The 13689-nt window shown below is 38.2% G+C and overlaps 1 protein-coding gene across 1 annotated transcript in view; it reads right to left on the minus strand.

The window, feature by feature from the left end:
* Positions 1-13689, minus strand: part of BRINP1 (BMP/retinoic acid inducible neural specific 1) — a 285238-nt gene that overhangs the window by 145529 nt on the left and 126020 nt on the right. The window contains exon 3 of the mRNA XM_056537848.1: positions 4155-4345. Within this exon, the coding sequence (XP_056393823.1) occupies positions 4155-4345 (191 nt within the window). The remainder of the gene's footprint in view (positions 1-4154; positions 4346-13689) is intronic.

The raw sequence follows: 13689 nt of genomic DNA on the forward strand, positions 1-13689 counted from the left end.
AGGCACCCTGGTCAGTAAACACTGGTCTGTTGCATTGAAGAGACCACAGGTGTGTTTCAATGGGTGGGGTGGCTGATGTGTGGGAGAAAGAAAAGTGACCTCACACTTACAAACAAGGAATGATGGGATTTGTAGTTTAAGGGGACAAACTGCAACAGGAAATAGCCAGTTCACAAAAAGCTAGCCACAGCATTTTGGTAATCTCACAACACTAGCCCCAAGGCAAGCACGGATCCTTCCTAAGCATGTTTATTATTGTCTGGCAAATACATACTATAATCACCTCATGGTGGATAATCCTTTTCATCTCAATAATTTCGGTCAATTAAAAGCACTTGTAAATGTAGAAATGTGATAATTATGCTTTATAAGAGGATATTGCATAATTCCGCAAATAAAATTATTATAATCCTACAAACCTGAAAAGTGGCATGTCCTCACAACCCGATCTATTTACTATTGAATTCACAGAAAATCCTGTAAATAAATGGCTGGAAATGTCCACCAAATTTCCAAGAAAAAGCTGATCAGGACTTTCCCAACCTGTGTGTCCCATTCCACACTAATAAAAATCCAAGACTCTTAGTAAATCAAGTCCATTGTGTGGCTGAGGTCACTAGAACTATAGATAACCAAATGTTATACCGTGGCCTTTTTTTTGTCATTTTACCACATATGTTTACATATGTTTTCTAATCATGTTTATCATGATTCTATTATGAGTTGCTCATTTTATGTAACATTTGAAAACCATTTATAACCACATTATCTGTGCTGGTCTGTCATACTGCACTTGAGGCCAGAAGGTGTGTTTACAATAAAACAACCATAAATCTTGGTCTTGGAGGTCATGTGACACCCATGAATAAGGACTTGATGTCTATGTCAGAAACATGAGTTTAAACCCAGTGCCAAGTGCTCTACTGCATACTTTCCATCGAACATTTAATAAAAGCTATCTTTTGAAACTCATACTGGGCTCATACTCTCCAATATGTCGGTTGTGTCCGGGCTGAAAATTGAGCCCTATCCATGCCGAGGAGTTAGTAACCAAGAAGTTTAAATAATTCGAAGCTTCACATTATGGTAAGTTCTAGTCTGTTTACTATTCACAGCCTGGTGAAGCTCTTCACAACTGCTAATGTAAGAGACCCCTATAATACTCAGGTCACACATAGAAATGTATGCATACATTTTCTACATCATGTTATCTGCAAATTTGCTGGACATGAGTCAGATTTACTGTTGAGAGCTGCTCTGTAAATTACACAGGTCCATTAACTGCTATGCTAACTCCTATATACTTATCGATTTTATGCACAGGACTTCTATGTGCCGCCACTGATTCATCAGGTTTATCTAATACAAGGTCTTAGTAGTGTATGTATTATTATTACTGTGTAGTTACTAGCTGGGAAGCATTGCAAGGCTGTATATTGGTAAATTCTGATTCTTTTTTCTGAAAATGTCACCAGTGACTGTAATAACTATGGGATCTGTCCAGAAGAACTGGGCTCAACAATTAATGACACGCGGGTGATGAGAACACACCCACATGTGCAGGCAAAACTGCCATATCATATTGGGGGAGATTTATCAATCAGCCTGAAATCCTAATTGTCAGTTTTTTTCCCATAGCAACCAATCACAGCTCAACTTTCACTTTACAAGAGCTCGTTAAGATATGAAAGCTGAGTTGTGATTGGTTGTTATGGGAAAAACCAGACAATTAGGGTTGATTGATAAATCTCCCCCATTATCTTCTAAATTGTGCAATCATGCGGGGATTGTCTGCATGCAGTAGCTGCATAGTGGGACCATACCTAATACATATGCAACAAATATAATGACACAATCTTGGGGTCAGAGCATGCAGAATTGTCCAAATTGTGCAAATTTCTGAAACATAAGAAGCATACTTATTTCATTATAAAAAGCAAGTCTATTTAAAAAAATAAAATAAAAACAATGCAGTTATATTGACTTACAGAATAAATTTAACATGTCAGTTTTACCGTAGAGTGCACTGCATAAAAACACAACCACCCAAAATTAGCTAAATTGTACTTTTTTCAATCCTCTGCCAAATAATATATATTAAAAAAGTAGTAGGTAGCTACAACCAAGACAGTGATTATATGAGATATTTGCCAGACGAGTACTAGCGTAAAGGTTGTGTAGCCCGTACAAACTGAATAAATATATGGAAATTGTGTATATACAGTGTATATACTGTGTACGTGTTTCCTCAAATCTGGGATTATGTATTGTATTAAATACTAGAATTGGGTTTGTGTGATATGGATAAATGTGTATGGACCATATAAATATGTGATGATGTCTATATGGATTTTAATGTGTGTATAGAAGTGTGTATGTGTGTGTGTAAATGTAATGTGTAATGTTTATATATATATATATATATATATATATATATATATATATATATATATATGTGTAAATGTGATATTAAAAAGATTGTAGGAGATTCAGTGTGATCACAAAACATTTATTAAATACTTTTATTTATTATGATCACACTAAATCTCCTACAATCTTTTTAATATCACATTTATATATATATATAGAAACATTTACATAAATATATATATATATATATATATATATATATATATATATATACAGAGAGAGAGAAACATTACATTTACACACACATTTATCAAAACATTACATTTATCAAAACCTGTGTAAAGGAAAAGTTGCCCAGTTGCCCATAGCAACCAATCAGATCGTTTCTTTCATTTTGCAGAGGTCTTGTTAAAAATGAAAGAAGCTATCTGATTATTTGCTATGGGCAACTGGGCAACTTTTCCTCTGGACAGGTTTTGATAAATCTCCCCAAGTATATACAAATTATATATATATATATATATATATATATATATATATATATATATATATATATATATATATATAGAAGAAAAAATCTTGTCCACAGCACCAAAGTTCATGAAAAAATTTGTGTTTTTATTCCATAAAAGGTGTCAATACAACAGCGACGTTTCAGTCAGCTCAACCTGACCTTTCTCAAGCATCCTAAGATGCAAGATTTTTTCTTCTGTTTGAAAGATGATCCCCTAACCAAGGATCCAGGAGCTGCGTGCACCCCCCTACGATTATTTTTTCCATTGGCTGTGCTGTTCTTCTTCTACTACTATATATATATATATATATATATATATATATATATATATATTTTTTTTTTTTTTTTTTACCGTCCATTTTCTGATAAAATAAAAGATGACGCTGCAAAGTACAATGGGGGAGATTTATCAAAGTTGCCTATGTCCCGCATCAATATAGACCAAACTACAGAGCATTAGGCCGGTCTATTGTGCGCCTAATTTATCAAAAGTTGCACAGTTCTAAATTCTGCGCACGGACTTTGAGATCTATGCTTTAGGGTGCGTTCACACGCTTTTAGTTTATGCGGGTTTTCCGCTGCGTATTTGAAAGGGAGAGGGCTCTTCTCGGCTGTCCGAAGCAGATTTTCCACAGCGGAATTTACGATGCGGAAAATCCGCCGCAGTCCCTACTGACTTCAACGGGGCTTGCAGCGGATTTTCCGCAACGTAAATTCCTCCGTGGAAAATCTGCTGCGGACAGCCGAGAAGAGCCCACCCCCTTTCAAATACGCAGTGGAAAACCCGCAAAAACAAAAAGCATGTGAACGCACCCTTAGACTGTATTTAAACCTGCTCCAGCATGGTCTGACATTTCAGCGTACTTCCAGCCGATGCGACTTGTCACTGAAAAGTCGCTTTTGATAAATTCAGCACCAATGCATTTTTCCATCTAAAATAGACTAGAATGCATCATGTTCTAAAAATCCTCTAAAGCAAAAGTCGCAGAAAAGTCGCACATATTTAGACTGCGACTTTCTGTGCAACAAATTTAGACAGGAAAAACCAGTCTAAATCCTTTGATAAATATCCCCCAATGAATCACAATTTAAAAGCAATGTCTGATTTTCATTTCAATTTAGTTCTTGTCTGTTTATATAAATATAAACACATATATATATATATATATATATATATATATACACATATATATATATATATATATATATATAATGTTTATTTATACTTTTTGACAAATATGCATACAATAGTGTAAAAAAATGTCTTTACCTCCAAGAGTAGCAGAGACCACAAGATGAGTCCCGTATTTCTTAATGATGGTCTCTATGATCTGTTGAGAACTTGGCCTCCGTCCAAGAAGTCTCAAACTTCGCTGGAATTCAGGCATCAGGGGCAAAATACTTTTAAGAGGTTCCTTACGGTCCACTGCCACGTTTCTCACCTTCCAGCGGGCAAACTCCCTTTAAAAAACATGTAAATAAAAAGGTTTAATTTCCATTTTTCTCTGCTCTAGTGACCCCCTAAAGCTCCAGAATAATAGTCTGTGCAGTAATATAAATGATGGGTCTACACCAACCCTAAATATTGCCCCCACAGACAATCAACTAGAAAACTACATCAAAACATAAATGGGGTGTCGCTAAAAATAATATTTAATAGTTCTCTTAAAATCCACCACTAGTAGAGAAATGTGGAACCCCATTTCTCTACTAGTGGCGGATTTTAAGAGAACCATCCCCCTAAAGCTCCAGTACAGATTTTGGTTTTAGAATACTGATGTAAAATACTGACCATATCTGCAATGGGTAAATAAGGCTTATGGCTTTTCACTTACACTAAATAAATGTCTCCTAATTTTTCCTATTGGGTCATTGGAAGAGATTTATCAAAACCTGTCCAAAGGAAAAATCGCTGAGTTTCCCATAGCATCCAATCAGATTGCTACTTTTATTTTTGAAAAGGCCTCTGAAAAATGAAAGAAGCGATCTGATTGGTTGCTATGAGCAACTCCCCAACTTTTTCTTTAGACTGGTTTTGATAAATCTCCCCCAATTATTGTCCAGGAACCATGGTGTGGATGATTACTTGGTGGCAAGAGACAGGGGAAGCCCCCCTTTTTTTTACTCATTTATCTGGGCACTTGGCAGCAATACCCCTATATTGCCTGAAGGTGGCCCTGTAAGTAGCTACTAAACTTAATATACATATAACAAAGAAACTAAAATTCAAGTAACTGTGCACACTATGGTGCACATGGTCTATTAGGATTTAGCAGCCAAGATGTTTTTAAACATTCGTAAGTATATTCAGTATGGATGGATGTATAGGAACTTTAGAGATTATTGTAGCAGTAGTATTTTAGATAAAGTTGAGTGCGCAAAATGTTTACGTTGTACTCTGATCTGGTTTAAAGTTTTCTTCAAGAATATTCTTCTTTTTTTAATCTCTATGATATTGAGCAGTAGCAATACAGAAAATGTGGTCAAACGTCCATGAACTATTTTAGGAATAGAAATCATCTCAAGAGAATTTTGAATCCAAACCTTACCTTAGCAAGTGTGCTGACCACCTAATAGCAAAGACCAGTATATGGTGGGTAGACAAACCTAGGTGGCCCAAAAATACCCAAGATTTTCTATATACCAAAATAAAGTACTGCTCAAGCTTTATTAATACATGGGTTAAAGGGGTACTCCGGTGAAAAACTTTTTTTTTTTTTTAAATCAACTGGTGCCAGAAAGTTAAACAGATTTGGAAATTACTTCTATAAAAAAATCTTATACCTTCCAGTACTTAAGAGGAAATGGAACACAGAGCTCTCTGCTGACATTTCTGTCCATTTTAAGAACTGTCAAGAGTAGGAGAAAATCCCCATAGCAAACATATGCTGCTCTGGACAGTTTCTAAAATGGACAGAGATGACAGCAGAGAGCACTGTGCTCATGATGTCAGCAGAGAGCTCAGTGTTCCAAAAAGAAAAGAATTTCCTCTGTAGTATTCAGCAGCTAATAAGTACTGGAAGGATTAAGATTTTTTAATAGCTATCACGCCCCCTCCCGTAGGCTTGCATTGAGGGGCGGAGCGAGACGTCACACGGGGGCGGGGGTGTGACATCACACGCCACCGGCCCTGCGGTCGACCGTAATCAGACCCGGAGCGAACACGCTCCGGGGACTGATTACAAACGGGGTGCCGTGTGCATGATCACGGGCGTCCCCAGCTGCGGGACTCCCGCAATCAGGCATCTTATCCCCTATCCTTTGGATAGGGGATGAGATGTGTAAGCACCGGAGAACCCCTTTAAGGACCAGACCAATTTTATTTTTGCATTTTCGTTTTTCCTCCTCGCTTTCTAAAAATCATAACTCTCTGATATTTCCATCCACAGATCCATATGAGGGCTTGTTTTTTGCGTCACCAATTGTACTTTGTAATTACATCACTTATTTTACCATAAAATGTACATCGCAACCAAACAAACCTTATTTATGTGGAAAAATTGAAAAGAAAACCGCAATTTAGCAAATTTTGGAAGGTTTTGTTTTCACGCTGTACACTTTCCGTTAAAAATTACATGTTTTTTATTCTGTGGGTCAATACAATTAAAAAGATACCCAAGATTATATTCTTTTCTATAATTGTACCGCTGAAAAAAAATTCAAACCATTTTAACAAAATTTGTATGTTTGAAATTGCCCTATTTTGACCACCTATAGCTTTCTCATTTTTCTGTATATGGGGCGATATGAGGGCTAATTTTTTGTGCCATGATCTTTAGATTTTATCAGTACCACTTTTGCTTAGGTTTTACTCTTTATAAATTTTTTATTACATTTTTTTTAAATAAAATGTGATAAAAAAAAGCAGAAATTTTGGACTTTTTTTTTTAACGTTTACGCCGTTCACCGTACGGAATAATTAACAAAATATTTTAATAGTTCAGACTTTTACACATGCGGCGATACCAAATATGTGTATTTATTATTTTTTTTACGCTTTTTGGGGAGTAAAATTGGAAAAACGGACGTTTAACTTTTTTATTGGGGGAGGGGATTTTTCCAATTTTTTTACTTTTTTATTTTACCTTTTTTTACTTTTTTTTTTTTTTACACTTTTTATGTCCCCATAGGGGACTATTCATTGCAATCAGTTGATTGCTAATACTGTGCAGTGCTATGTATAGGACACAGCACTGCTCAGTATTATCGGTGATCTTCTGCTCTGGTCTGCTTATTCTCAGACCAGATCGGAAGACCCCGGGAGACAGCCGAAGCCAGGTGAGGGGACCTCCGGCCGTCATGCTGGATGATCGGATCCCCGTGGCAGCGCTGCGGGCGATTCGATCATCCGTGCAAAGTACCGCACTGCCGCAGATGCCGTGATCTGTATTGTTCACGGCATCGGAAGGGTTAATGGTGGACATCCGCACGATCGTGGATGTCCGCCATTACCGGCGGGTCCCTGGCTGCTGATAGCAGCCGGGTCCTGCCAGGCATGACGCGAGCACCGCTCCGGTGCTCGCGATCATGTCGGCGCGTAAATGTACGTCATGGTCACCATGACGTACATTTACGTCCATTTGTCGTTAAGGGGTTAAAACCTAAGAATGCTCAGCCCCCCTGAGGGGGGCTGAGCATTCTTAGGTTTTAAATATAGTGCATCTATTCGGTAGTGCATCTATTAAGCTAATAGATAGCACTCTTATTAACCCCCTTTTATTAATAAAGTTTGTGCACTACTTTATTTTGGCATATGGGAAATTGTGGGTATTTTTGGATCACCTAGGTTACCTTATAAGGGGAGATTTATCAAAACCTGTCCAGAGGAAAAGTTGCCCAGTTGCCCATAACAACCAATCAGCTTGATTCTTTCATTTTACAGAGGCCTTGCTAAAAATGAAAGAAGCGATCTGATTGGTTGTTATGGGCAACTGGGCAACTTTTCCTCTGGACAGGTTTTGATAAATCCCCCCCCCCCCCCCCCATAGTTATTTAACCACCTGACTTATGTACATTATGACAAAGAGAAAGTCAAGCCAAAAAAAAGGAAAGTTATTTCTTAAAATAAACAGTGTTCTCATCTGCTATGGACCTTTGTTATTTTATACTGTATGGTTACCCTCTGCAAAAGCATATGTAGCAATGGTCTGTGTGGATACAAATTGCAATCCTACAGTATATACCAGGAGACAAATAATAGTACAAAGGTAGCCTAAGCCAGACTGTCCATCTGGCAATTCTGGCTATTGCCAAACAGACCTGTATCGGCATTATAAAGGGCCATTCAGAAGTCTAAAATTCTGCTTACGCATTAGTATGAGAGGTCATATTAGCTGTATGGAGAGAACAACAACAAAAAACGTGGTCTCAAATGGCTGGAGGTGCTCAACCCCAAATGCGGTTGTGCATTTATACTGGGGGATCAGATCCTGCCCTTGTGGTCCGTTGCTAGGGGCGATCCCAAGCATAAAAATGCATACAATGGAGGATGCCTGCAGCGGACTACAAGTGCCACAATAGAATCCTACACCAGATAGATGGTGTGGATGTGTAACAATTAGAATAATATTCCTGTACTGTATGGAGAGAAGAAAAGAAACAAAAGAGCATCTACGATCAAACAAGACAACAACTGTGAGCCATTGGATTTATACAGGAGCTCATAGAGGAGCGCTCGCTCTGCTCTCTTGTTCGTTTGTTATATAAATCCTTGTAAAACCTATGAAATAACTGTTTTAGAGGCTCTATTTTGTAGAGAACTCTGTATTTTGTTGATACTCTATTATTTCTTTTGAAATTGTATGCATACATACTGTATGAAAGTCTGACCTACACAGAGACTGTTTTTATTACAACTAATCGATTTTAACTTAGGTGCTTATGGCTCTACTAGTTGCATGTAGTCTTAGTGCCCATGGCTGTAAACGGAGATATCATCAATCAGTAATGCTACAAATACAGGAGTCTCTGCTCCTGTGCGTACATTCCATGGCACACTATGTCAATGTGGTGTCAAATAATGTTGGCAGCCATTACATACATGGCGTGTCTGAGTTTAGTGCTCTAACTTGAGATCAAGCCAGCCAAAGCAAAGCTAAAGGAGCTTCATCATACCAGTTTACTTTCTTCCATCTTTTTATGGTCTAGTTTGGATGCTTATGTGTCCATTGTATGTACCTTCAGCAGTCAGTAGGGATCAGCCTAGGGCACTCCATCTGGTCTGCAGCTACACAGCCACTTACAATACAAGATGCAAAATACAATGCACTGTGTGCTTTTTCGTCTAGCCATCACAAAGTCGCTCAGATCCTTACACTTGCCCATCATCAACTTCAAAAACTGGCCGTTTGCTTGCTGCCTAATATATCCTATCCCTTGATAGATGCCATTGTCACAAGATAATCAATGTTATTACCTTCATCTGTTAGGGGTTTTAATGGCTGATCAATGTAGGCAGACCATGACATTGCTATAAAAAAGGTGACGCACTGAACCGTAACACCAGAGCCAATTCTTGAATCCATTTATCAGTATGCGCTGACACCTGAGTGCTCTGTCCAAATTCAGCAAGCGCTTCATAGTTGCCAACTAAGCTGGCGCCATGCAAGAATGTATAGTATCTTTAATATTCTTCTTTACTAGATCACTCCAAAGAAAAAGATAAAAACTAGCTGTGACTTGCTATTGGTATCATGGGTCCAAACTGAGGTAAAAAAGTGTACTTTTGGCATACATTAGGTTGTTATACCTTTAAGTGTAGGGTATGTTCCCTCATTCAATTTTTGAAGCCAAATGGATTTGAGAAGAGTCTCAAATTTTATTCAGGTTCTTCATTTATGATCCGTGGTTGGATTTTGCTTCAGAAACTGCATCAAAAAAACTGATCATAAGAACATACCCTGAAATTATCCATATATTAATTTAGAAAACAAACAGGTCAGATTCCAAAGTCATTGTCACCAATAGAAAATATTCCTAAGAAAAGTATAGATCAGAATAAGGGGCGTTATAAGTTAAATAATCAAAAGAACTTTTGTTTATTATGTATTCAGTCAGTATTAATCTCTTGGCATTATCAGTCATAAACTACAAATTGGTTGCTGAAAAAGCAAGCCCTTATGTGAGTCGGTGGCCAACCCCTCAAAAATTAGTTTTTAAAAAGCTTCAGGGAGCCCTGATCACACATCGTTTTACAGTTTCTTGATATGTCTTCCTGTTCCTAAAATCTGAGGGTTTATAATCTGTCTGACAATTAGGAAATCAGTTAAATGGGTGTGAATTTAATTTTAATAATAGGAGTTACTGGGTGGGATTATACAGTCAGAGGGTGTGAATGTTGGTGCGCATGCGTAATACACACCCCCTGACTACATAACCCTGCCCATCACCTGCTCACTCTCATTATTAATATCAACCCCAAAATTAAGTTTAAACCCATTTGATAGATTCCCTGAATTGCCAGAAAACTATAAACCCTCATATTAAGGCACAGAATGATGTATCAAGAAACCTTAAAATGGTGTGTGATCAGGCACCCTAAGATATTTAATGTAACATAATCTTATTTTGGGGGGATTGGCCACAGGTCTTCTTTAAAGGGTTAGGATTTCTCCCAACAAAACATTCTATCAAGAATTGGACACTTCTTTTATTTTGTGAAGACAGAAGAGCCACATAATAAAGCAAGAAAGTAAGTCTCTCCTACATTTCATTACATTGGTATACTTGTTTGAGTATTACACTTGTTGCCACTTTCAAACTGTTTTGATTTGTATGATTATTTGTTTCCAAGGTAACCTTTCTCATAACTATTTTAGAACAAAAGCTGCATAGTATCTGTGGAGGCCGTGTTAATCCTCCTGTGGATTTGTGACAAGTTAATCCTTTTTTTTTTGTCCATTGTGAATCCACCTGTACATTTTTTTTTTCATTCATTTTGATACTTTCACCATTGTTGACACCTCCCATATATGTATTTTTACTGTTCATTAAAGTGACATAAAGATTTAATCATATAATTGCTAATCTGCTTAAAATTATTGCAGCCATTTACAAGTTCACCACAAAGAATCTATGCAGGGCTCTATAAATATCTTTTATATACTTTCTCTCTTTGTTTTCATCATGTAGTGTAATATATTTAATGCAACAACTTAAATGAAAAGAACATCCACAACTACTTGCTTCTCAGCATAATTTCAAAAACTTACAGGTTGTTCGTGTACCTTTTGATCAAAATGTGGATGCGCACTCGCCACATCAAGGCCACCTGATAAAAGCGGCCCCCTATACTAAAGCCCCACTGCTGCTGATCAAATCTCTGGCTCTGGGCTATTCCACAACAACAGACTGGTCGGTGTACAGCACATCATTGTGAACACCTACCATAAGCTTTCTGTCAGAGGACTGGGAGAATGCTAGGAGGAAACCCTTAGGCCCCATTCACATGAGAAATCTGGTGGAAAAATTCAGAACGGAAATTCCATTGCAGCAGCTTCCCATTCCCACTCGGCAGAATGTTTTTGATGCAGAAAATTGAAATTCTGGACTCCACAGAAAGAATGAACATGTTCATTCTTTCTGTGGAATCAGCTCAGAAATGCATTGCTGTCTATGAAGACGGTGCATTTCCAACCAGTCCAAGTGCCAACTTGTTCTCCCGGCACCTGCTACGTGTGGATTGTCCAGGCACGTGAAAGGCCCCTTTAAGGTCACCTAATAAGAGCGGTATCTGTTAGTTCCTGAGCATGCGCTGTAGTAAGGAAGACTGTGGGTGATTCATGAATATTGATGAGCCAGGCAGAAAAAGAAGCAGTGACGTCCGCATGCTCTTGAAGTCCGGAGTATGCCACCCATGCATCAAGGATGGTCATTTATATAAATATAACAAGAAAAATAATGGATGAACGGAGCAGGGGGTTGGCACATGGTAATTATCATCAGCTCCCCTGAGGAAGTTGCCCCTCAGGCAACGGAACACATGGGAATTTAGTGGACACTGTACCTCTGACTGTTACTTTGAGATCTAACTTAGCCTTCCAATGCTGGTATCTGCTGCTGAAGGGCAGCATTATTATATTTTACTTTATGCAAACACTTTTTCCTTATAGTGTCACTTTGATATGATTTGACTTGCTTGTCACACAGTATATTTTTTTTGTATTATTGTTTGTATTGTGTACTATATGTGTGTATAGGCACTTTACTTATCTTAGTGGTTTACAGTTTTGAGGGATGGTCACCTTATACACTGCAATAAGTATGGTCATCCAGTAGGGGCCATATTGGCTTCCCCCTGTTTTGTAGGGTGGCTCTTTGTTGAGCCTTTTAAGTGTTTTTTAAATGTTTGTGTCTTTTTGTAATTGTTCTGCAAGAAAAATGTTTTGAATAATCTTACTTCATTCTGGGTGTGCACATGTGTATGGTATTTTCTTTGGGGTTTTTGTCATTTAAATCTGTGTCCCCTGCAATACAAGACTGTGCCAACAGGTTTGTGCTGGTAACACTGATGGCAGATTTAATTTAATTATAGGTGCCCAAAATGGAGCTTCAATTTTCAATATTACCTTAAAGGAAATCTGTCATCAGTGTCACCTGCACTAACCTGTTTGTACAGGTAGTGTAGGTGACACTAATGACAATGATACTTACTTTGTCCCATTCCGTGCTGTCGTTCTCCGGCAATCTTCTTCGGTATGTTCAGCTCTGGGCCCGACATGGAGCATGGGCAGTGCTTAGTGATGTAGCCGCTGCTGTTTGCTAGCAGCAGGACACAGCAGAGAATAGCAGCGGTGACATCACTAAGCTCCACCCATGCTCCAAGTCGGGCCCGGAGCTGAAGATACCAAAGAGGATTGCGGGAGAACGGGACAAGGTAAGTACTGTTGTCATCAGTGTCACCTGCACTACCTGTCTGTACCGACAGGTTAGTGCAGGTGACACTGATGACAGACTTCCTTTAAAGGGAAACTGACAGTGGGTTCACCCAGATTAGCAATGCTGGCTATTCAAGTAAGTGATACCTCATTGTAATCCATTCATGAGTTCGCCCTCACTAAAACTCAGTGTATTGGGTTTAATGCTGTAAAACCTGCTGTCATTTTACATTTATGAAGTATTATAAATATTATAATATTAAATACAGTTTGTATCAGATTGCCCATGGGTACATATGAAGAACTGGATGGGGCACCTAGAGTTGATCCACTCATGGTCGTATGTGAGTGACTTATAGGACTTCAACGATTTTTTGATTATTGTAAAAATGGGTATAAAATATCATGAGAGTAGGAGGCACTCGTGAAGTGCTTGCAGTGGGCCCACCATCTTCAACAACTTGTTATCAATTGATGTTCTCTGTGAAAGTAATTTGATTATTAAACTATGCAGACTGGTAAAGTTGGCATTTATTTCTTGGCCTATAAATCCCTATGATGCTGACAATTTGGTTGCACAGCCTTGAACAATTTGGTTGCACAGCCTTGAACACCCTGAGTCTAGCATTGTTTTAAATATCATATCTGCTTTCCACGGAGGGAGACTCCATTCCCCCCTCCCCTCTGATCCCACCAGGGGGTCTTCTCTCTTCCTGGCCCCTTATCTGTTTGATTATAGGATGGGACCAGAGTGCATGACTTCAAAAAAGCCTTTGACTTCAAAGGAGATGTAAACAAACAGTCAGACCCCCAATAAAATGCAATACAAAAAAGGACACACCGTCCAAATGACCTCTCACCCATGTCCTGGACAATCCATCACACACAGTTATAATTTATAATACACATATAGGATTTTAATAATCAGGC

This window comes from Hyla sarda, chromosome 9 (genome assembly GCF_029499605.1).
Source record: "Hyla sarda isolate aHylSar1 chromosome 9, aHylSar1.hap1, whole genome shotgun sequence".
NCBI lineage: Eukaryota > Metazoa > Chordata > Amphibia > Anura > Hylidae > Hyla > Hyla sarda.